The 25,603-nt window shown below is 41.1% G+C and overlaps 1 protein-coding gene across 1 annotated transcript in view; it reads right to left on the reverse strand.

Annotated features, from left to right (window-relative positions):
• SYNE2 (spectrin repeat containing nuclear envelope protein 2) overlaps positions 1-25,603 on the reverse strand; it is a 286,324-nt gene that overhangs the window by 240,224 nt on the left and 20,497 nt on the right. Inside the window, exons 2-9 of the mRNA XM_047079535.1 lie at positions 19,355-19,416; positions 18,087-18,182; positions 17,918-17,995; positions 17,737-17,829; positions 12,582-12,763; positions 7,956-8,152; positions 2,754-2,854; positions 38-139 (exon numbers count right to left, since the gene is read on the reverse strand). Coding sequence (XP_046935491.1) covers positions 38-139; positions 2,754-2,854; positions 7,956-8,152; positions 12,582-12,763; positions 17,737-17,829; positions 17,918-17,995; positions 18,087-18,182; positions 19,355-19,416 — 911 coding nt within the window. The remainder of the gene's footprint in view (positions 1-37; positions 140-2,753; positions 2,855-7,955; positions 8,153-12,581; positions 12,764-17,736; positions 17,830-17,917; positions 17,996-18,086; positions 18,183-19,354; positions 19,417-25,603) is intronic.

A 25,603-nucleotide genomic window follows, 5' to 3' on the forward strand; every position in this document is an offset into this window, starting at 1 on the left:
AAGCTGCAAACAAATTGCTGTTTAAAGTCGTACTTACATCATACTTTTTAGAGCAGGTCTCATTTTCTGAATCCGTTAGCAATTTCTGTAGTTTTTTCTCTTGTAGAGTCAACCAGACCACAGCATCTTTCACCTTTCCCTATAATTCACACACACATTTAACACTCTATCCTAAATAGACTTGGAGATTTTTAACAGTAAAATTAGCAACTTTAAATGTCAGTGAAATAATGCAAGCATTACACACCAATGACTCCTTGTGCCGAAGAGGAAGTCTGCTTTTTCACCTAACACCTTGAATTTTAAAATGGATTGAAACTAGCACCTGAACATTATGTGCTAAAGAAACAGGGCATGCCAGCCCCTGATTTTTTTTTTTTTTTTGGCTTAGCCACTCCCATTATTCCGCAATTCTGAAGAACATTACTCTAAACTACTTACCCATAGTAAGCATTTCAGAATACTGCTTTCCGATACATCTAAATAGGGTTAATGAAGAGATGCTGACACCCAAATACACGGGCATCAAAAATATCTTAGGCAGGGGCACCTGGGTGGCTCAGTCGATTTGAGCATCAGACGTCGGCTCAGGTCATGATCTCACAGTTCATGGGTTCGAGCCCCGCGTCAGGCTCTGTGCCGACAGTTCAGAGCCTGCAGCGTGCTTCGGATTCTGTGTCTCCCTCTCTCTCTCTCTCTCCCTCTCCCCAACTCACGCTTTGTCTCGCTCTCTCTCAAATATAAACATTAAAAAAATTTTTTTAATATCTTAAGCATTTTAAAGACCCTAAAAATAACTACTAAAGGTTTTGGTTCTGCTATCATACGGATGTGAGTAACAATTCTTTTCTCCTAGATTCTTGCCTGCTTACATTCGAAAGTTAATTTCACTGCCAGAGGATAAAGCAAAAGACATTACATCTTATTTTCATTCCCTTTAAACTTCATTTACTTTTTCTCTATTAAGTAGGAGTGTTTTCTATGTATTTTTGCGTCTGATTTCATGGACAGTTTAATTTTTCATTTTAATTTTTAATAAGAAAATTACTTAGAAAAGAGTAGCTCCTCAGCAGGTCAGGAATAAGTGAACTGAACTGTAGGCCTCAGTCTCAGCTTGAGTCTCTGTTCCAGAGTCAGCAACAAGCTAGCACAGCGCCTCAAACATAACGGTTGGGAAAACCTAGGCCCAAGTTTGTCACATACAATGTGATAATATGACCGCCTGTAAACATGTCTGAGGAAGCAGTCTAAATAAATATTAAAAGAATATTCGGGGGCGCCTGGGTGGCTCAGTCGGTTAAGCATCTGACTTCGCTCGGGTCGTGATCTCACGGTTCGTGAGTTAGAGCCCTGCATCGGGCTCTACGCTGACAGCTCAGAGCCGGGAACCTAGTTCTGATTCTGCGTCTCCTTCTCTCTCTGCCCCTCACCTGCTCACACTCTGTTTCTGTCTCTCTCTGTCTCTCAAAAATAAACATTTAAAAAATTAAAAATAATAATATTCAAAAAGTTTACTAAATTCACAGCACTCATTTATCTTCACAGCAGCAGAGAATAATTGTTTATTTTCATTTCCGCTCAGTGATTTTTATGAAATTTCCACCCACGATATTTCGTGTACCTGACTGAAAGTCAAAGGAAAAAATTGAGTAATCAAATGGCAAACTGATAGTGACTCAAGAGTACCTCAACAAACAAAGATCAAGAGTAGAACACACTGCTTCCATTTTTATAAATTATATGATCCCAGGGGTGCCTGGGTGGCTCAGTCGGTTAAGCATCTGACTCTGGATCTTGGCTCAGGCCTTGATCTCACAGTTCATGAGTTCGAGTCCCATGTTGGGTTCTGTGCTAACGGCACGGAACATGTTTGGGAATATCTCTCTCCCCCTCTCTCTCTGCCCCTCCCACAATCTCTTGCTCTCTCTCAAAATAAATAAATAAACATAAACAAACAAACAAATAATATGATCCCAGGTATATGTAGCTAAAATTAGATTGTGGTGATAGTTGCACAAGTAAGTAAATATGCCAAAAACCACTGAATTATAAACTTTAATTTTTTGTAATGTTTACTTATTTTTGAGAGAGAGAGAGAGAGATACAGACAGACAGAGCACGAGAAGGGGAGAGGCAGAGAGAAGGAGACACAGAATCTGAAGCAGGCTCCAGGCTCGACGCGGGGCTCGAACTCATGAGCTGTGAGATCGTGACCTGGGCGGAAGTCAGATGCTTACCTGCCTGAGCCACCCAGGCAACCCTGAATTGTAAACTTTAAATGGTTTATTTTATGATATGTGGATTAAATCTTTAAAAAGCTGTGAAAATCAAAATAGACAAAAATGAGGTAGCTCTAGAACTTTTCAAGTTCCAGTGCTAAACGTAATTTGTCCTATACGGCGTCTATGTAAAAGTTATTTTCGATAAGTCAGCAAAGTTTAATAAATTACCACTTTTAGCTTAAAAATGAAAAAAGAAAAAAACAGGCGAAATAAATCTACAGTGAAAGAAACTGGAACACTGGTTGCCTGGGGTGTGGAGTACAGACAGGAAAGAGGAACACTGGAACATTCTGGGTAAGAGAAACGTGTTACATCATGATTGTTATATGGGTTACCTGGGTGTATGTATTTGTCAAAATTCATAGAACTGCACATTTCAGCTCTAGATGCAAATTATACCTCAATTTTTAGAATGAAGCCATTGGTAGCATACAACAAAAATGAGCTTGAGACATACTTATGAGGACATACCTGAGCTTCAGCTCCAGTCCCAGATGCATCCTTCGAATACCGTAGAAATTGTGCCACATAAGTCATGATTGACTTTTCATCAGGATTAACAACGTCCACATCTGTAAGATGTGCCACAGGATCAATTAGCTACAGATGTGATTTCCTACAATTACAGGCCATACCATGAGATGGCCTTGGAATAAACCAAAGCAGCTAACCAGCCGTGCAAATCTCTGTGGTCAGTCACCCTTGCTCCAAGGCTGTGCATTGGCTAAGAGCTTAGAACCAGAGTCAGAGCTGAGTTGAACCCTGGCAGTAGTAAATGCACAGCCTCAATTTCCACTACGCCTGTTGTAGGCAGAAGAGCGTAAGTAGAGCGGGAGAGTGGAACAGAGAAAATACAGCTTTTCAGAGACACGGTATGGAAACTCCTCCAGGAGTGTAGAGTGTAGGAACGTACAGCAGCTAGAACCCACTCCTGTCACACCAGTCTCAGGAAGTGCACAGTAGAGCATTTCCAAAAGCATAGGTTCTATGGAAGACTTATTCAAGACATCCACGAGATTTTATTTGTTCATTTGTGGAACAAATGTAATTACTCAGAGCCTTCTGTGGGCCAGTCTTTGCACTGCATTAACAAAGTCCGTGGTGAAAAAACATTGGAAAATGCTGAATTTAAACAAAGTAAAAATATTATAAATTCCATAAGCGCAGACCTTCTCCAGACATAAAACAAATTAGATAGATCACAAAATCCAAAGGGATCACAATATGTTACAGACAAAATGAACACATAATTTTGGGCTATCTTTTGATATGTTGCCAAAACAACTATGAAGATATTGAAAAGGAAATCATTTGTGTTTATTTTTTATTTTTTTAATGTTTATTTTTGAGAGAGAGAGAGAGCAAGAGCAGGGGAGAGCAGAGAAAGAGGGAGACACAGAATCCAAAGCAGGCTCCAGGCTCTGAGCTGTCAGCACAGAGCCCAATGCAGGGCTCAAACCCACAAAACGTGAGATCATGACTTGAGCTGAAGTTGGACGCTTAACCGACTGAGCCACCCAGGCGCTCCTTTTGTGATTATTAATTCAGTTAAAATAAACTCATCAAATATTTATAGAGAGTCAACAAATGCAGGTCACAAGCAAGATATGTAAGGCTCATTCTTGCCCTCAATTCATTCAACAAGTGGATGCAAGACACTTAAGTAAATGCTAGATGCCTGAGGACATTATCTGCCCCTCAAGGAGCTTACTGTTAGGAAAAAAACAAACAACAAAGAAATATAACACACTATGCATGCTTCAGCAAATGTGTTTACTGGACCCAATGACTATTCTAAGTAGGCTGACGGAGAACATGAATCTAATCTATATCCAAATTAAAAGACTCAACACAGTAGACATATAAAAGGTATCGATAAAAAGTTAGGGGTGGAGTTTCAATAAAGGAAGGATCCCTAAGAGCAGAGTTATTCTTTTACTGAAAAAAAGTGTAAGTAAAAAAAAGTAAAAGTACATCAAGAGATACATAAAATAATTATACTGGCTTAACTAGATGTTTCTTTTCAAAAACTTTATTGCATGAAAAAGTAAAAATAAATAAAAGCTTTATTGTATATGAAGTTATGCACAGTGATTAAATGTTTTAATAAAATTGTCAAAAGATAATACTCTTATTCAAATATGACAACAGCATTTAGTTTGCAGAAATAATGACGTATTTCACATTTTGAGCTATTGTTTAAGCTATTTTTTTTTAATTTTTTTTTTTTTAACGTTTATTTATTTTTGAGACAGAGAGAGACAGAGCATGAACGGGGGAGGGGCAGAGAGAGAGGGAGACACAGAATCGGAAGCAGGCTCCAGGCTCTGAGCCATCAGCCCAGAGCCCGACACGGGGCTCGAACTCACGGGCCGCGAGATCGTGACCTGGCTGAAGTCGGACGTTTAACCGACTGCGCCACCCAGGCGCCCCTTGTTTAAGCTATTTAAAGTGAATTATGGGCAACCATTTATACAGTGGAAATTTGGCTTCTTTATACTGTCACATTATTTGCTGAATTACTTTTACATACTAAAAGAGGAAAAATATTTTACACTGATATTTAGAGAATCACAACATGAAAGGAGTATTAAAAAAACAAATAGTAATCAGACAAGGGGATAAAACAAAACATGAGGAAACACAAAGAAAAGAAAAAAGATAATGAAAAGCCAAAAAGGAAAGAGAAAAGACAAAGAATGGGAGAAAAGGAAGAAAGAAAGAAAAGGGAGGCGAGAACAAATAAGGAAGGGAGAGTTAACAAGAAGAATTATCAACAAGCAACATAAACCAGAGCAATGACAAACCTAACATACAAAAACATGAAACCATTAGGCTAACTCTTAACTTAGAAATACCACCTAATTCAACTGAGGTCCAAGAAGGCTAAGACCCCGCATAGCTAGTGCCCAGATCTTAGCTTCTAATCCCATTCTCCAGTAAAAGAAACCGGTACTCCCTGGGGAGACGGTTGATCCCGCTGGGGTAGGAAACATCCAAGATGAGCCTGGAGCATCTTGCAGCACCAGGAAATAAGGATGTGCTCAAAAGCAAACAAGGAAACGCCACATGGAGGGCAGTATGGCAAAGGGGCAAAGGAGCTAGCTAAAAGAGCTCCTAATGGCTGAATCTTTGAGTTAAAAAAAATGTTTTTTAATTTGAGCAGTTAAATACACAAAACAGTATTAGGTTACAACCCAAAGTAGAAAATGAAATGTCCATAAGCCCATATTGATATAAATAAATGGTTGGAGGGGCGCCTGGGGGGCTCAGTCGGTTAAGTGTCCACCTTCGGCTCAGGTCGTGATCTTACGGCTGGTGGGTTCGAGCCCCGCATCAGGTTCTGTGCTGACGGCTCAGAGCCTGGAGCCTGCTTCCGATTCTGTGTCTCCCTCTCTCTCGTTCTCTCTGCCCCTCCCCCTCCTAAGTGTCGGCTACGCATACCGACTTCCCAAAGAGTACAACACAGGAAGAGGGAAACAAAAAAAAAATCGCTTCACAGGGAAGCAACCTAGCAAACACTACCTCAGCCAGGTAATTTTTTTTTAATTAAAAAAAGTTAAATTATATACATGAACAATCAAATAAAACATATTAAAACAAATGTAATAAACACTCAAAACTCACCACTTCCCAACTATTTTACCACATTTTACTACTACGGGTGCTCTTGAGGTTACTTACCTCTGTTGCACCTGTAAGATAGAAAACTACATAAGAAAGAAAGAAAGAAAGAAAGAAAGAGAGAGAGAGAGAGAGAGAGAGAGAGAGAGAAGAAAGAAAGAAAGAAAGAAAGAAAGAAAGAAAGAAAGAAAGAAAGAAAACTACATAATGGTGCGTTAGGGTTGCACATCTTTTCCCTACTCCGTGTTCAGTGACTTCACACCGGAATCGGCCGTGGTGGCAATGTTCAAACCACACACAACCACAAAAATCAGCAAATGAGGGCTTGATTTCTTGTATATTGATTACAAAGAAAGGGATGGAGAAAATGTTAATAACGCACGTTAAACTTAAAAGTACGTCCTGTCTAGGGGCACCTGGGTGGCTCAGTCGGATAAGCATCAGACTCTTGATCTGGGCTCAGGTCATGATCCCACCATTCGTGAGATAGAGCCCCAAGTAGGGCTCTGCATTGCCAGTGTGGAACTTGCTTCGGATTCTCTCCCTCTCTCCCTTTCTCTCTGCCTCTACCCCGCGTGCGTGCTCTCTCTCCCTCTCTCACAATAAGTAAACTCTGAAAGACAAAAAAAAAAAAAGCATGTCCTATCTAGAGCTGTGAAGTTGCACAAAAAATTGAGGAAATATTCTTCCAATATTAGGTTCAGCAAAAAAAGTCATTCACATGTTGAAGAACAAGTCAAGTTCCAACAAACATCTTTATTGTCGTACTTACTCATGAACGTAAAGACAATTATTTGCTAACATTCATGTCAGGACTCCACGTGTCCAGCAACCGCAACCATAAGTTGGCTGCAGGTGGATACAAGCGTTTGGTGAAAATCAACAAAGACATCTGGGGCTATGTGGAATTCATAATGAAACGTATCACACATTTTCTTATCATTTGTAAACTGTGTGCTACGTGTGCCTTATATTAGTAATATTTGTGATAGATGTGTGTACGTATCCACACATGCTCAGGCACACACACGCATTGCTCTGGAGACCCAGTCACACATTACCTACACACCCCTGGTTGTACAGCTGAGACTAGAATGTGTACTTCTTAGTTTGTCGGTGCATTGTAATCTTCGCGAATCCTACACACCCCTTTTATGAGCTTACTGGGATTTTTAATAAGCGTTGGTACATTAAGAAACAATACAACCCACAGCAAAGTGCTTTTCCAAAGAATTAAATCATCTTAATCTTAACTTTGTGAAGTTAACATAATCATCTCTTTGAACAAAACCCGTATTTAGGATTTTGCTGCGGTCGTTAACCATACCACACAATGTGTCGAGCATAATCACGGCAAAGCCTAGCCAGCCACAGAGGGCGAAACAAACAAACAAAAAAACAAACAAACAAGAGTTTCTGTCCTCAAAGAAGTTCAGCTTTACCTAGGGGGAAAGAGTGGAGAGAGGAAATACGTTAACCCAAAGAACGGTCTTACCAGGGAGCTTTTATTTTTTTATTTTTTTATTTTTCAACGTTTATTTATTTTTGGGACAGAGAGAGACAGAGCATGAACAGGGGAGGGGCAGAGAGAGAGGGAGACACAGAATCGGAAACAGGCTCCAGGCTCCGAGCCATCAGCCCAGAGCCTGACGCGGGGCTCGAACTCACAGACCGTGAGATCGTGACCTGGCTGAAGTCGGACGCTTAACCGACTGCGCCACCCAGGCGCCCCAAACCAGGGAGCTTTTAGAACAGAATAACAGAATCAAGGGAACACAATGTAGAACACAATGAAAGAAAACTAAGACAAAGACTCAAACTATTTCCAATAACAGCATTGCTTGCTTTCAGCTGTCTTGTCATCCTGGCAATTACTGAAGTTAATGAATTGGTAGGAATTCTTAGTGTCATGAAATTTAATAAAGAGTTTAAGTTATTAAACCCTCTGGGGCAATAATACCATTATGTTTATTTATGTAGAGGTCCTGTTTACATTTCCCAGCCAACTTCACACTGGACAGCGTTTTAAAAAGAAAGAAGCTTCTTTACCTTCTGGTTCTAGCAACTTGGGGATTTTAAATTCCCGTTCGGCAATTCCAAAGGCCTCTTTCAGATTGTCTTTGTTGGATCTATGCTTCACTGTCTTCATGTCAATTAGGTCTGGTCGCAAGGCATGAATGACAGCCAAAAAAGCCATCCCATTTCTCCAGCTTGACTTAAAATCTGTCACACTGACAGACTCACACCTATCACAAAAGGACAAAAACATGATAAATACTATTTAAAAGAATACGTCAAAGCACATCCACCATATTCAATAGTAATGAAAACAGATTTCAGTGAATCAAATACATCACATATTCTAGGAAAACATTTTATTTTAATCTTGTGGGCATATTAAAGTGAAATGCCAGCTTTGATGAGGCTCATGGTACCGCAGAACATTGGTGCTCAAAGTGTGGCCCTTGGACCAGCAGCATCAGCGTCACCTGGGCTGCAAGCGCTAGAAATACAAATTCTCAGTCGGACGCAACCCCAAACCTACTGCATTAAACTCTGCAGGTAGATCTGAAATCTGTGTCTCCAAAAGCCCTCCAAGTGACAACAGCCACGCAAGTTTAATGCTCTTCATTCAGGAATCTGTTGGTTCAGCACTGGCTTTAGATTTCTACGTGTAATTAAGTTCCTTTCACTAGCGGAAACAATTTCTTTCTCGTTAGAACAAATTATATGATACATCGTGCCACTTTAATGGTCAGTAGCTTATAACTCCTCTGCTTAAAACTAGTCATCGCAGATGAATGGATGAACAGACTGTGATGTATTGATATAGTGGAATATTATTCAGCCCTAAAAAAGAAAGACGTTCTGACCCATCTTACAACATGGAAGAACCTTGACGGTATTATGCAGAGTATAAGAAACCGGTCACCAAAGAGCAAATCCTATATGATTCCACTCATGTAAGGCACCTTGAGTAATGAAATTCATAGATAAAGAAAAGTAGACCACTGGCTACAGGAGGGAAGGCTGGGAGAGAGTTTTAGTTTCATAAGATGAGAAAAGTTCTGGAGATGGATAGTGGTAATGGTTACATCACAGTATGAATGTACTTAATGCCACCGAACTGGATATTTAAAAATGTTAAAATGGTAAATTTTATGTTCTATATGTTTTACTACAATAAAAAAATTTTTTTTCAAAAACAAAAACCCTGTCGGGGCCCTTGGGTGGCTCAGTCGGTTAAGTAGCCAACTCTTGATTTCAGCTCGGGTTGTGATCTCACCATCATGACATTCAGCCCTGAGTTGGGCATGCTTAAAATTCTCTCTCTCTCTCCCCCTCCCTCTCTGCTCCTCTCCCACCTATGCTCGCTCTCTCTCTCTCTCTCTATGTCTCTCTCTCTCACAAACAAAACCCTGCCATAGCTTATCGGAATAACATCTCTCAGTCTGGCCCACGAGGCCTAACATAGTTTGTCCCCTGCCTACAACTTCCACCCTTGTATCTCCCTCTCTTACAATGTTGTAGCCACTCTGGCTTCGTTCCTTTCTGAACACCGTGCTCTTTTTTAAGTTTTATTTTACAGAGAGAGTGCAAGTGGGGGTGAGGGACAGAGGGAGAGAAGAAGAGAGAAAGACAGAAAGAGAGAGAGAGAGAGAGTGAGAGAGAGTATAAAGCAGGCTCAATGCCCAGCACAGAGCCCAACACGGGACTCACGAGACTCGATCCCACAACCTTGGGGTCATGACCTGAGCCAAAAACAAGAGTGGGATGCTCAACTGACTGCGCCACCCAGGCACCTCCACGCTCCTTTTAATCCCTCTGCGCGGATGCTCTTTCTCCCAGATCTTCATACACCTGAAGCCTTCTCTTTCCAGACCAGAAAGGTCTCTTTCTCAGAAAGGTGCTCCATGGTCACCTCAGATAAAAGCCACCCTCCCACCTTTGACATTCTCACTCATCGTAAGTCCTTCCTGACTTTACTGCCAACTATAGCTATGACATTGATCCATCTGCTGTGGGCCAAGCCCCTGGAAAGCAAGGGCCTTGTCCTCCTTGTCTCCTACAGTAGACTCATCCCCAAATGGTATCTGGCATATAAATGTGCTTAATATATATATTTCAAATCATTCCATCAATCACAACTCTGCATTTGACAAGGGATCAGTGAAGATGTTTTTTTCTTTAAATTTTTTTTTAACGTTTTATTTATTTTTGAGACAGGGAGAGACAGAGCATGAACAGGGGAGGGTCAGAGAGAGGGAGACACAGAATCTGAAACAGGCTCCAGGCTCTGAGCTGGCAGCACAGAGCCCAATGCGGGGTCGAACTCACGGAACGCGAGATCGTGACCTGAGCCGAAGTTGGACGCTTAACCGACTGAGCCACCCAGGCGCCCCCAGTGAGGATGCTTTAAGAGCACAGTTGCCTATGTGGGAAATAATCCAGGACAACTGTTTTTTCCTTTAATATGTCATAAAAAATATGAGGAAATTCAATGGACCCATTTAAGGTATCAATCAAATGAGAAAAACCACTCAAGAAATAGTCAACTTCAGACGACCTGGGCTTTCCTGAACCTCTTAGGAAAAAACGCCTAAACTATGACTGTGATAAAACTACATGGTATTCGGCGATTTTTGTCTTGCTTAACAAATCTTTATGTGGTCCACACTTTGTTCAGAAACTGTTCTAAATACTTAAAAAATAATTTTTATAATATACCTAATAACGCTATGAAGTGTTAGTATTGTCCACAGTTTTATGATTGAGGAAACTCCAACGCAAAGAGATTCAGTAGCTGAAGTCACCAGTTAGAAACTGCTGGGAGCCACGACTCGAGCGCAGGCTCCGGGCTTCAGAACACTAAGCACAACTGGCTAAAGGGATGGCTGGGGCCGAGGGCAGGGCAGAGAGGGGATCAGAACTGGCTAAGTGCTGACTGGCAGGCGCTGCCCTCAATAAAGGCCCAGGCTGTGAGATGGGCTCTGCACTGACGAGTGGATGCCAATCCCACAGAGAACAAGCTGCTGCCAGGTGTTAGAGAGGGCGGGTTAGGGCTCCAGAGTGACTGGCAGGACCTCAGCTCATTTAGAAGTTGCAAACCGGGTCCCCACTTCATCTCCTTCAGAAACGAGAGAACACGACACATTTCTTACAACATAGTCTCCCCATAGTCTGGATCTCGGATGAGTTCCAGGGACACATAGAATATCAAAGCAAGCCCCCTAAAAATGCCACCAATGAGGGCCCAAACTAGAATAAACTCCTGATGAGTTACTTCAGAAGGATTCACTACATCTTGACAAGTTTAGCACAGCTCATAGATGGAAAGTAGGGAAAGACATGGAGAAAAGGTAAACTGTGGCAAAACATTTGGACTTCCAAGTGGCTTGAAATTTATTTACAGATAAATGAAACAAGTCTGAATATGATTTGATAATGCTCTTCACACATTATTATTTTCGATTAAAAAATATAGAATTATTATTATTATTTATTTTGGATTCTTTTGGATTAAAAAATATAGAAAACGGAAGTAAAACCATCTCTAGAAGATTCAAGAAAAAGTCCACTTGCTGTATGTAAAACCTTGTAAGATCTGTATGTCTTTTTGTCCTTCACGAAATACAGAGGATGCATGACAACTAAAGAAAGGTTGGGGCGCCTGGGTGGCGCAGTCGGTTACGCGTCCGACTTCAGCCAGGTCACGATCTCGCAGTCCGTGAGTTCGAGCCCCGCGTCGGGCTCTGGGCTTATGGCTCAGAGCCTGGAGCCTGTTTCCGATTCTGTGTCTCCCTCTCTCTCTGCCCCTCGCCCGTTCATGCTCTGTCTCTCTCTGTCCCAAAAATAAATAAACGTTGAAAAAAAAAAAAAAAAAAAAAAAGAAAGGCCAGAGGCAGAAGTTAACATCCTAGCCTACTACTGGGAAGAAGTTACTCAGAAGCCCACCATTTGTGAGGTCTTAGCGACACAGTTATGCCTCTATTTATGCAGACCATGCTACGATGGGAGAAGAAAGGCCATTTGAACTCTACAGCTCATCTCACGGGGAGTTCTGCATCCTAACTCCTTATTTTTCCTAAATCCCATCCCAGCAAGTGTTTAAAATGAAGAAGTAAATGTCTCCCAAGAGCAAACCTTTTTCTTTATAAAACAGAATTTCTGGACACTAACTTGCTATCATCATCCCCACTTAAAAAAAAAAAACAAAAAAAAACTCCTATTTTCTGGCTTCTGTTCCTTGACTGAGCTACAAATTTCTAAACAATGGGGACTGTGGTGTTTTAATGTAGTCCTATACAGTTCCAAGGGATAATTTTATGTGTTGATTCCTTTTTCCTTCATTTGTTCATTTATTCATTCAATACGCATTTATGGGGCGCCTACCAGGAACTTACATTGTGCTAGCTTCTGGGGATACACAGTCAAGAAAAATGTAGTCCTGACTTTTAAAAAGCCCCTAGTGTGGCTGAGTTCACGAACCTCTACATTTGGAAGATTCACCCCAAAAGAAAGGAGGATAGTAAACATTTTCCTTTTAGGAGAGGGAAGTGTTCCCACGAATGTTATATACCCAGTCAGCCTTATTTTCAGACCTGGAGTCAGTAAGGTTGTGTTAGCGGGTAAAGTCACCCTGTGTGTCTCCCGTGGTCAGAGCAAACTACTTACGGGGCACATTGCTCCTGAGCCCACAAGAGAAGAGCCTTCTTTGCAGACATCTGCCATCTTTCTTGGGCTTTGGAGCATTTCTTGGCTGGAGGACTTGAGGTAGGAGATGAGTCAGCCACACTCACACTGTCCAAGGAAGGTTGATTGTAATTGCAAGAAAGAGTCCGGGCAAGCTCTTCAATCTAAGGAACACATAATAATAGTCGACACATACAAATCATAAGTTAAAAGCATTGAGGCTAAACCTTCAGCCAAAACAAGACCTGAAAAGAATCAGGTAGCAGTGAGAGCCTACTCATGGTGGAAAAAGCACTGGACAAATCCTTGAATAACAGCATTTGGAATCTCGGGCTACGCTTAGGCCTTCTTTCAGTGGACTTGGGTTGCTCCTGCCCTTGTTCAGGCATTTCGTTCCACCGAGGGCAAGCCCCTATTCATCCCCCCAACATGCTTACAGAGCACCTCTCGGGTGCTCAACACCTGTCACTCTCAACTGAATTGACCTAAGCTGAGATCCTACTCTAGAGTGCCTTCCAAGAGACTGGGCCAGTTAGAACGCATCCTTGATTACAAACCAGTAGGAAACAAAAACACATACAGAACAAAATAGTCAAATATATGAGTCCCAAAAAAGAAAAAAAAAAATTGCCATCAAATATGTAAAAAATCACCTCGTTAGTCATTTAAGAAAGCAAAATGTATACAGCAGGAGGGACAGTTCCTTCATTTATAACACAGGCAAAAAATTTTAAAAGATAACATCTAGTGATGTTATCATCTAGTGAGAATGTGAGAAACTGGATTTTTCCATGTTGCTGGTAAACACAAAAATTCGTTCCGATTTTTTGGAGGCAGTAAGATAACACCTATGGAAAACTTTAAAAGACAAACCTACAAACATAGTAACATGTATTATTGAGAGAAGTGCACTTCTCTTAATAATTAATGGATTCTCCAGACAACCAGTAACAGTAGATGTGACCAACACAATTAATAAACCTGATCTGATTGGCATACTCCATTGTACCTCAAATGGCAGAATCAACATTCTTTTCAAATCCATATAAAATACTTACGAAAATTGAGCCATAAAACAAGTTTCAGCAGTTTTGAAGAACTGAAACCATTCAGATGGTATTCTCTGACCACACTGAAATTAAGCTAGAAATCAGTAACAAAGGTATAACAAACAAAATCCCCAACTATTTGGATATTCAGCGATAGAATGTTAGAGAACCCATAGGTCAAATAAGAAATCATAGTGAACATGAAATATTTTGGACAGAGCAATAATAAAAATACTGGATTCATAGATTAAACAATGCAAATTTTACCAATGCCAACTTTTTCCAACTTATACATTCAATGCAATCCTCATTAAAATTCCAACAGATTGTATGTAAATGAACAGGTTATTTATAAAACTCATATGAATATCAAATCAACATGCCGTGTACCTTAAACTTACACAATGGCAAATGCCAATTACATCTCAATTTAAAAAATTATATGAAAATGCAAATAGCAAGGAATAACCAAGACGATCCCAAAGAACAAGTTGGACACTATCAGATATCAAGACTTTTCTATATAGCTATAGAAACAGACATACTATAGCATTGGTCAGCAGGGATAAACAATGGAACAGAACTGACAATCTGACAATGGAGCCACACATATATGGTTACTTGGTTTTTGAAGTTACTGACACTACAGGACAGTAGGAAAATGATGGTCTTTTCAATACATGATGTTGGGTCAATTGGACAGCCACAGCAAAGAAAATTATCTTGACTGCTTTAACCTAACATGCTCAAAAAAAAATTCATTCTCAAAAGATTGTAGCTCTAAATGTAAAAATGCAAAACAATTAAGCTTTCAGAACTGTGCTGTCCAATACGATAGTCACTAGCCACATGTGGCTATTATTTAAGTTAAACAAATAAAATTTAAAATTTAGTTCCTCAGTCATACTAGCCACATTTCAAGTGTTCAATAGCCACAAGAGACCAGTGGCTACTGTTCTGTACGGTGCAGCTACAGATCATTACCATCATTGCAGAAACTCCCATTGGACAGAACTATTCAAGAAAAGAGTGTAAGAGAATATCTCCAAGATGTTAGCAAAGGAAAAGATTTCTTTACAGGACATAGAATGTACTAGCCACCAAAAAAGGAAGCTGATAAAGTTGAACTACATTAAAATCATGAATGTCTATTCATTGAAAGATTGAGGAGGCAAGCCACAAAATCAGAGAAGATATCTGCAATTCATATACACTCAACAAAGGACTTGTATTGCATCCAGACATAGATAGATATAGATATAGATACACACACACACACACACACACACACACACATATATATAGCATTTATTCTTTTTTTTTTTTTTTTTTTAATTTTTTTTTTCAACGTTTATTTATTTTTGGGACAGAGAGAGACAGAGCATGAACGGGGGAGGGGCAGAGAGAGAGGGAGACACAGAATCGGAAACAGGCTCCAGGCTCCGAGCCATCAGCCCAGAGCCCGACGCGGGGCTCGAACTCACGGACCGCGAGATCGTGACCTGGCTGAAGTCGGACGCTTAACCGACTGCGCCACCCAGGCGCCCCTATATAGCATTTATTCTTGAGAGACAGAGCGAGAGCATGTGAAGGGCAGAGAGAGAGAGAGAGAGAGAGAGAAAATCTGAAGCAGGCTCCAAGCTCTGAGCTGTCAGCACAGAGCCAGATGCAGGGTTCAAACCCACGAATTACGAGATCGTGACCCGGGACAAAGTCAGACACAACCGACCGAGCCACCCAGGTGCCCCCAGAATATATTGTAAAATTTCTATAAATCGTTACACGCGATAGCACAGCTAAAATAAAAAAATTTTAACGTCAAGTATTTGCAGGGATTGGAGAAGGGATCTTCAAACTCTGTAACAGGGTAAATCAGGGCAACCATTTTGAAAAACTCACTGGCACTACCTACCAAAGCTGAAGATCACACGCCTTATGACCGAGCAAATCCACTCCTAGATATATATAAGAGAGAAATGAGGGCTTGTACCACCAAAGGCAAATATACAAGAATGGGGCTAGCGGCTTTATTCGTAACAGCTGAAAACTGGCAACAAGAGAAATGCCCATCAATAGTAGAATAGTAAGTAAGCTCTGGCATAGTCACGCAGTGATACAGTCACACACGACAAGCAAAAAGAAAGAAATCCAGGCAATGATATTATAACCATGACGTAACAGGACAGATGGACGGTAGTTACACTTGTGGTGAACACAGCAAAATGCATAAACTTGTCAAACCACAAAGTTCTACACCTGAAACTAAAATAACTAATTGTGCATCAACTATACTCAACAACAACAACAACGAAAGACCTACCGATGCAATGCACGCTTCAACAAGTTGAAACTCATAGATGATGTTAAGTGAAAGAAATCTAACACAAAAGAGTATACAGCATATGTAAGTCACTTCAGTTATAATCTCTTCATATGGAGGTAAAGATGCTAAGCTAAACAGCGATAGAGATCAAAGTGGTGGTTTCTTCAGGGAAGGGGGGTAAGGACTGGGAGAAATACATGGGAACTCTGGGATTCAGGCAATGTTTTCTATTTATATCTTGGGGGATGGTTACGTGGATGTATTTAATTTACAAGAATACATCCAGCTCTATAGGTAAGATCTCTACCTTTTTCTCTACGTATGTTATACTTCAACAAAAGTTTATTTACATCGGTAAAGCGAAGCCAAAAAAAGCAAAACTTAAGGCCCAACAATTTTACTTCTAAGAATTTGGCCCATGGAACTAACGAAGATTGTACGCAAAAATTTTACCCTGAGTGTAGTCTTTTTGGAATTGCTTATAATCATAAAACTATGAGCATTCTGCCTGTCCATTAATAAGATAAAGCACTTTACAAGAGAACACCATGCCTCCATTAAAACACACATATAAATTCAGAAAGATGTTCATTAGAACAGGTTGAAAAGTTTGGATAGGAGGACCATTCTGTTTAGGACATACAAACATAAACAAATACATATGTTCATTCCTACTGCATGTATCATGGGAGACTGCACAGCAAATTATTTAGTGGTTATCACAGAGTGGTAGAATTATAGGTGATTCTATTTGCCTTTTATTACCTGTATTAAAATTTTTAATTATACTTCAAATATCCTGGAAAGTATGGAGGAAAAAAAATATAACAAATACCTACGAATTGTCAAATTTTAACATTTTACCACATTTGGTTCATGTTTTTTTTAAAAAAATAAAACACTGATACAGTTTAAGCCTTCTGTCTTTCCCTCTGTGATTCCATTTCCTTCCTCTCCCAGAGGCAAAAAACACAATTCTAAACTTGGTTTTCATCATCCTCACGCATTTTATTTTACTACAACTTCAAACGTAGGTATCCAGAAATCATACACAGTTCTTATCTTACATGTTTTAAATCTTATACAAAGTGCTTATGTTATTTTCTGGTTTTCATAAAATAACATTTGTTTCCCACATTATTTAAATTATTTTCAAAGTAATTATGGAGAGATACAACATGCAACTTTTTAGGTAACTGCAGAAAACCTGCACAAATTCGGAATCCCAGGTCTGGAAGAATATATTTATCAATCGTAAGTATCAGAAGGTCAGGACCAACAGTGTCTTTGTTGTTGTTTTCTTGGTGTCCTGGCACAAAAGCTAGAACGTAATAGGTGTTTAAATTATTTGTGGAGTGAAATTCATCAAGGAGTCAGTCTGGGGACAGGGCGAAATGCTGTGGGATTACTAGATTGAACAAGGGTCCTCGAAACTAGGAGATTCTACAAAGTTTAGTGGGTTGGTTCTCACAAATTGACTCCGGAAGCTTCCTCTCTTCTGCCAAAGTAAGTAAACAATAATACACAAAATTTGATCACGGCAGGTTCTAGTGACAGTGGTGCTGACACTGCAGATCATTCAAGATACCATAATTCGGCATTCAATTTGCAACTGCAAAATAACATCAGTGGCAAAGGTCCACCCGTCAAGGGTTAGAGTGTCCTTTTTCTGGAAGAAACTCAGGACTGAATCTTCTTGCATAACACTTATTTCATTCTGCAGTAATCAGAACAGAAATAACTTCCACACCACCACACTACTTACATGAAAGTGCAGTATAATTGTCCAAATTAGGCCAAGAATGATGGACGGGTTTCCGTCTATAATATCAGTGACATGAATATTTATTAGCTTGATCTGGAAAAGAAGAAACACGGGTTCAAAGGAGAAAATATTTCATTGCATCAATTTCTCCTGTGAATCTTCCGATGAAATTCATACTCACTGATCGGTTTTTTAGGAATGTCAGGGCGTGTTCTATATTGATTCTACACTGAAAGGTATTAGATCCTTTGTCTCGAGGCTATGAAATTCAAGCAAAATATATCACTTAGAAATATGAAAAAAAAAATTTTAATCAATAAACGGCTTTTAATGTCACTTAAAAAGCTCACCAACTGTTGTCCTGAGAGTACTTCTAGCAGGTCCAGGAGGACATGCCCCTTTTTAATGTCCGCAAATAGGTCTGACACAACCGAGGGAGGAGTGTGCTACAAAAGGTCACAAGAAAAACATTCATTCAAACTTTGGTCCAAAAACATAATACCTTTAGGATTCTCATCAATAAATGCGCTTTGTGTTTTCACAAAAGCTCAAATTCGGTAGTGATTTTTAAGTAACAGAATGAGAGAGAACACACAAAGTTCTATGTCAAAGCACGGTAAGAAAAGTAGTGAATTTAATTTATCTCATGGCAAATTTCCAGTAGCACCACACTCCGGTACCTTCGCTGAGAGCTGAAAACCTGCGCATAGAGGCGGCATTAAAGACATTCAAAAACGCCAATAGTGACCCATTTGGGGAGTAGATTACGTTTATGGAGTAATCTGTTTATGAACTTACCCTTTTCAGAATTGCATCGTGCAGGGATGGGGAGCCTGTGAGAAGAGGCTTATTCATTTTATATCTAGGTTATTCCGGGCACTTGGCATCACCGAGAGGCAGGATGGCACAGTGATTAACAAGGCCTTGGGGCGCCTGGCTGGCTCAGTCAGTTAAGCATCCAACTCTTGATCTCAGCTCACGTCATGATCTCACAGTTCATGAGTTCGAGCCCCTCAGTGGGCTCTGTGCTAACAGCACACAGCCTGCTTGGGATTCTGTCTCCCTCTCTCTCTGCCCCTCCCCCCTCAAAATAAATAAATAAACATTTTTTAAAAATAAGAAAAAAAGGCCTCTGGGTCCACACTGCTGGGTTTGTATCCCAGCACTATCACTTATAAGCGGTGTGACAGTGCAACATTAGGCAAGTCACAGAACTTCTTTTTCCTTAGTTTCCTTGTTCTTTAAACAGGAATAACAGTCTCATGAGGATGCTGTAAAGTCATGTAAATGTGATGCAAATTCATTATATTTACCGAGCTTAGGACACTGTTTAACACATAACCCTCCATACATAGGTATGAATCATAATTACTATTATTATTACATTTGATAAAAGAGACGTTGCTGCTTTCCCTTATCTCCCATATCCTTAGCAAAAGTGTCTCCTTTTTGTGTTGGGAAAGAATGACAAATACATCTAAACAAGATCACGGTGACTTCAGCACATTCTTTCAACCTTTTTGACACCTCCCCAGTACCATTTGGGGGACCCAAAAGGAGGGAGTAGGAGAAGTAATTTAAATATATTTATAGCTTTATTTGTTCTTTTTATTCTCACCTTTGCCAACTGTGAGTTTATCCAGCAGGTGAAGGTTTTCTTCTGAGTGTCTTCCTGCTCAGCTATTGAAAAGAGACAACGGCAGTTATAAAATGAGAAGCCTCAGAAACCCTTTTAAACTTATCAAAACCTCAAAGGTCTATCCCTCTGGGGATGTGTGTGTATTCCACAGTTTTACCAGCTTTCTAGGACTTGGTCTAACTTTCGGATGTTTGCTCAAGAAGTGGTTTGGAAATAGCATGTTGATAATATATATATATTTTTATCACCGCAGGTTAGCTGACAAGAAACAATGATTTTTAATACTTTTTACTGACAAAAGAATTAAGTCCTCACATGGCCTTGACAGTGTTGTACAAGGAATTGTGAGGAGAGAGACTTCCCAACCCAAAGGCACTCTCAGTCTAAGCCAAAGCCATACGTATTTAAAGACAAACCCCATTCAAGAAAAAAAGAAAAAAGAAAAAGAAGGAGGTGCCTGGGTGGCCCAGTCTCTTGATTTCGGCTCCGGTCATGATCTCATGGTTGTGGGATCCAGCCCCGCGTCAGGCTCTGTGCTGACAGTGGAGACTGCTTAGGATTCTCTCTCTCTCTCTCTCTCTCTCTCTCTCTCAAAATAAATAAACATTTTTTTAAATAAATAAATAAACAGGGGCGCCTGGGTGGCTCAGTCAGTTGAGTGTCTGACTTCGACTCAGGCCATGATCTCACAGCTCGTGGGTTCGAGCCCCGCACCAGGCTCTGTGCTGACAGCTCAGAGCCTGGAGCCTGCTTCGGACTCTGTGTCTCCCTCTCTCTCTGCCCCTAACCCGCTCACATTCTGTCTCTGTCTCTCTCAAAAATAAACAAACATTAAAAAAAAAAAAAAGAATCCTTTATAAATAAATAAATAAATAAATAAATAAATAAATAAATAAGGGTGCCTGGGTGCCTCAGTTGGTTAAGCGTCTAACTCTGGGTTTCAGCTCAGGACATGATCTCACTGTCCATGAGTTCGAGCCTGCATCAGGCTCTACACTGACAGTGTGAAGCCTGCTTGGGTCTCTCTCTCCCTCTCTCTCTCTCTTAAACCAAACAAAAATAAATGTAGCAAACAAACAAACAAATAAATAAAAGGTTCATAAAGTCATGAGCAGTTTAGTCTCGACACTTAGAGTATTTATCATGGAGGATATATAGCCACTGAATTAACTGTAAATGAGCTGCAGTTAGAGTCAGAGACACCTGGGCTCAAGTCCTGCCTCTGTTACTAAGCGGCTGTGTGACACCAGTAATTTCCTTTGGGAATAAGGTAATAAGCACTCACCTCCAGAGACTGTTAAGGATTCACTTGAGAAGTGCCCACTTTTATTAGCAGGACAGGAGTCAAGGGCAAGATCTGAAACACTCAGGGTACGTCTTCCTCTCCTCACAGGGGCAGGGGCGGGCCCTACACCAACTCCAAGCTCCCCACTAGCCTTCTACCCCCTCAGCTCCTGCGGACATGTCAACTCCGCACTCAAGGGTTAGCCCTGCACACCAGGACTGAGTTTCCATTTCCCCAGATGTCCTCGCCCGGCTGGACAGGGACAAGTGTCAGCCCAGGCACTCACTCCTCCCTGGGCCTGATGTTCACAGCCCTGACACCACCATCTACCTCGAGGTCACCAGCTCTCATCCCAGTATGCCTCTTTTTCTGCTATGTCCAACAGCACACACACACACACACACACACACACACACACACACACACACACACATATTGCACACTCTCTCCAGGCTGTCAGGTTCCCTTCCATTCTCTCACTCTGATGTCCTTAAGACTCTGCACACGCCCCAGTTTTTCTCATCACCCACCTCTTCTTAACTCGGGAGGCCCTTCCACTGGTGATGAACCTGTAGAACACCGTCAGCAAAGTCGCCAGTGTCCAAACCCTCTCTGACAGGTGTCTTCTCTCTGCTCTTGCTGAAATCTGACCCCCTCAAGTGCTGGCTCTGCTCTCTCTTATACCCCTTGCACCACGGGGTCCTTGCTCCTCACTTCCAGATCATTCTCCACTCTCTCTGTCCCCAAAGTGCTCCAGTCTTGACTCTCATGTCATCAGACCATCTCCACTGCCACAGTCATCTACTGACCTCTGTCATTCCTCGCCATTCCTCATTTAATTCCTTCCCCGCTGTCCTCTCTCCAACACAATTTCTCATTGTTGGTAATTTCAGCATACAACTGAGGAAGCTCCTGCCCTCTCCATTTCTTCCGTTCTTCTTCTGCAATAAACTTGTCTTCTGCTCTGCTTCAACCACTCGCTGTCATGGTCATACCCCAGACCTCATCATTACTAATAACTGCAACTCCTGGAGGTCTCAATTTCAGGCATCTCATTTCCGAACAACAGCCCTTATCTTTTCAGTTCATTCTAGCGCCATTGATTCTGCCAGCTTTTCACTGTCCCTCGCTCCCACTGATATCCTACCTTTCATCCTTTTCGATTTTCAATTCCATGATCACTTCTTACAAACACCTCCTTGTGCCTTCTTGTGTGTTCCTGGCTCTTTATCACTACACTCCGCTCACTCGTACCAACACTCATCCTACTGAATGTGGCTGGAAGAAGATCTGTCCCTGTGCTGACTGGTCTCACCGTGACACCCAAGTAGGGCATCTCTTCCTTGAACTTCCAACACCTCCTCTCCCATCCTCACTCTTCAGCTGAGACCCTGCTCCCAGAGCACATTCATTTCCTGTCCAATCCACCTATCAAAATGTCCCTGCCTCCAGCCTGTTAGCACGCCATGCCCTGGCCTTTTCAGACCTAAAGCTGATCCCTTCACTCGTTCCCCAGATCCCATCCCTTTATGCCTGCTCGAGGACATTGCCTCCTTTCTCTCCTGTATCATCCCCTTCTCCCCCTCTCCCTTAGACCATTCCCATCAGTGTAGATCCAGGCTGTTAATTCACCACAAAAACAAAACCAAACCTCTCTGACCCCAGTTCCCACAAACTACTGCTTTACTTATCTGCCGCCCTTCATGACAAAACTCTTCAGACAGAGTCGCCTGTGTTCTCCAGGTCCCCTCCTCCTCATTCTCTCTTAACCGAACCCACACCAATCAGACCACGGCCATTCCTCCAAAACTGCTCCCTCATCAAGGGCACCATGAATTCAGGTCATCAATAACCACCTTCCAGTAGAACCAACGGTCGATTCTCAGCCTTCACCTTTCTGGACCCTACACTCTTGGTTTTCCTCCTCCATCACAAGTCGGCTTCTCTCTTTCTCTCACACTTCATATCCAATGCCTCGGAGAATCCTCTTTGGTCTCCCTTCAGAATGTATTCAGGATATTACCGTTCTCACCACCTCTACCTGGAAGCCTGCACTAAATCCCTAGCAGGTCTCCCTCCTTCCAGCCTTGCCCTCTAAGTACCATTCTCAACGCAGCAGCCAGAGTGGTGCTACTAAAATGTTAACTCACACTCCTTTGCTCACAATCCTTAAGGGCTTCTCACTTCACTCCTGAAGATGGATGCAAGGCTTGGGGCGCCTGGGTGGCTCAGTCAGTCCAGCATCCAACTCTTGATTTAAGCTCAGGTCATGGTCTCACAGTTCATGAGTTCAAGCCCCACTGGCAGCATGGAGCCTACTTGGGATTCTCTCCCTCTCCCTCTCTCTCTCTGACCCTCCCCTGCTCGCTCGCTCTCTCTCTCTCTCAAAATAAATAAATAAACTTAAAAAAAAAAAGATGGGGTGCCTGGGCGGCTCAGTCGGTAAAGCATCTGACTTCGGCTCAGGTCATGATCTCACACTCTGTGAGTTCCAGCCCCGCATCGGGCTGTGTGCTGACAGCTCAGAGCCTGGATCCTACTTCAGATGCTATATCTCCCTCTCTCTCTGCCCCTCCTCTACTCACGCTCTGTCTCTCTTACTCTCAAAAATAAATAAACATTAAAAAAAAAATTTTTTTTTTTGAAGATGGCCGCAAGGCTGACCCCCACCCCCTCTGCTCATCCCTTTTTTAAAAAAAAAAAAAATTTTTTTTTAAGTTTATTTCTTTTTGACAGAGACAGAGTGTGAGCCTGAGACACAGAATCCGAAGCGGGCTCCAGGCTCCAAGCTGTCAGCACAGAGCCCGATGTGTGGCTTGAACTCACAAACTGTGAGATCATGACCTGGGTCGAAGTCGGACGCTTAACCGACTGAGCCACCCAGGCGCCCCTCTTGCTCATTCCACTCCAGACTCTCTCGGCCTCCCCGTTTTTCTCGAACTCCCTAGAAACGATCCTACATTAGGGCTTCGCCCTAACCGTCCTTTCTTCCAGGAGTGCTCTTACTACACATATCCCCGCAAGCCTACTTCCCATCCTATTTGAGGCTGTAACACCTCCAGTCCTGCTTCCCTTTGTTTGCTCTGTTTTTTCTAGCACTTACCACCTTTAAACATCCTACCTAAGTTACATATGTAGTATGTTTATTGTTTAACGTCTTGCTCTTCTCCCACCAGAAGCAAAGCACCACATAGACAAAGATGTTTTTGTCTGTGACCTATTCCAGGTGCCTAGAGGAACCTGGCCCAGAAGGACTCTAAAGAAAACATTTGCTAAAAGAATAATAATATAACAATAACTTAATTAGTGATATTAAACTGATTAAAATTAATTAATAAAACTAAATCATAATTAAATTTAAATGAATAAAAAATAAGTTTTCTAATCATTTTACTGTTATATTTGATTTACTATATTGACAAGGTCAAATGTACCATTATGCGTTTATATTCCTTTTCTAAACAATTACCTGATCTATCTTCTAATACACTGTTTTTCTTTGACTCCTTCCACTCTGCTTAATTAATCTCTAGCCACCACAGTTATATCAGACTGAAACTGTTGACATGACATCTAATTAGAATTCCTAAAAATATTTTAATCTAGGGGCCCCTGGGTGGCTCAGTCGGTTAAGCATCTGACTTTGGCTTAGGTCATGATCTCTTGGTTCGTGAGTTCAAGCCCCATGACGGGCTCTGTGCCCCTCTTGCAGCTCAGAGCCTAGAGCCTGCTTCAGATTCTGTGTCTCCCTCTCTCTCTGTCCCTCCTGGCTCACACTCTCTCTCTCTCAAAAATAAATAAACATAAAAAAATTTTTAATAAAAGAATTAAGAAAAAATTTTAATCTGATGAGAGTTCAGGTTGAGGAAGTGAAGAGAATCTGAGTAAATGTATCTTCAGGCGTTTATAAGCACGGCTGATTAGAGATTAAAGATGCACTTAGCCTGGCTGGATTTTTTTCTTATCTTTTTTAATCCATTTCATTTTTCTGTATTACCAACTTAAATTAGGTATAGCCCAGTGATTTACAAAGTACAGGGTGCTTAGTAATTGTTAGCTGAAATGAACTGAGTCCTGGCAAGCCAAGTGGATAGTTTAGGCTTTTGAGAGTTGTTTCATATAAATTTCACTTAGCAAAAGAATTACAAAGAACCACAATTTTGTCCTATAATTCAAAATGTTATGCAATCTTCTAGAGTCTTTGATACGTTTTCATTGCTTTTTCTCCTAGTATAAGTAGATGATACAACAATATTTTTAAACATAGACATTAAACACTTAAACATATATTAAAGAGTATCAGTAGATGCTAGGACTATATTTTTAAACATATAAAAAATTTCTAAACATATGTTTGAACATTAAACATTCAAACAAAAATTGTATTGGAGGCTAATTTTGCTCAACAGAAAAAAACTAGAGAACAGCTTTTTATGATTCCAGGATCAAGTTACCTGCACACAGTGCACATTAATCAAGGTCACGGATAAAAGCGGGGAGGGACCTATCCATTATTATAACAATAAAGCAGAAATCCAATTCAAAACCAAAACAAACAAAAAAACCAAAGATGACTCTCTTCCTGTCCTTAAGGGACCAAGAAAGATCTTTCTTTCTAGGTGATAAAGTGTGAAAAAGAAACTAATCAGGCACGCTGGTAGGTGCAGGAGATAAGAGTCCGCACTTCCTTCAGGAGAGTTACATGGCGGAGAAGGACGAGGACATTTCTGGAAGGCAGATAAAATAATCTTGGAAGGGGTAAACCTCTGGCACAAAACTGAGTGCAGAAAGAACTTGATGTTCCCGAAGAGTTTTAGTGTTCCACATCCACCTGGAAACCTCAGTCATTCCCAACTCCTTCCAGGTAATAGAAGAGGGTCATTTCATTTGCGTGTGATATTGGACAAAAAGGGTCTTGGTACTAAGCGAACTGAGGAATGAAT

Source organism: Lynx rufus, unplaced genomic scaffold (genome assembly GCF_022079265.1).
Source record: "Lynx rufus isolate CCGP_SWC_20201006 ecotype Redwood Valley unplaced genomic scaffold, mLynRuf1.p SCAF_17, whole genome shotgun sequence".
Classification (NCBI taxonomy): domain Eukaryota; kingdom Metazoa; phylum Chordata; class Mammalia; order Carnivora; family Felidae; genus Lynx; species Lynx rufus.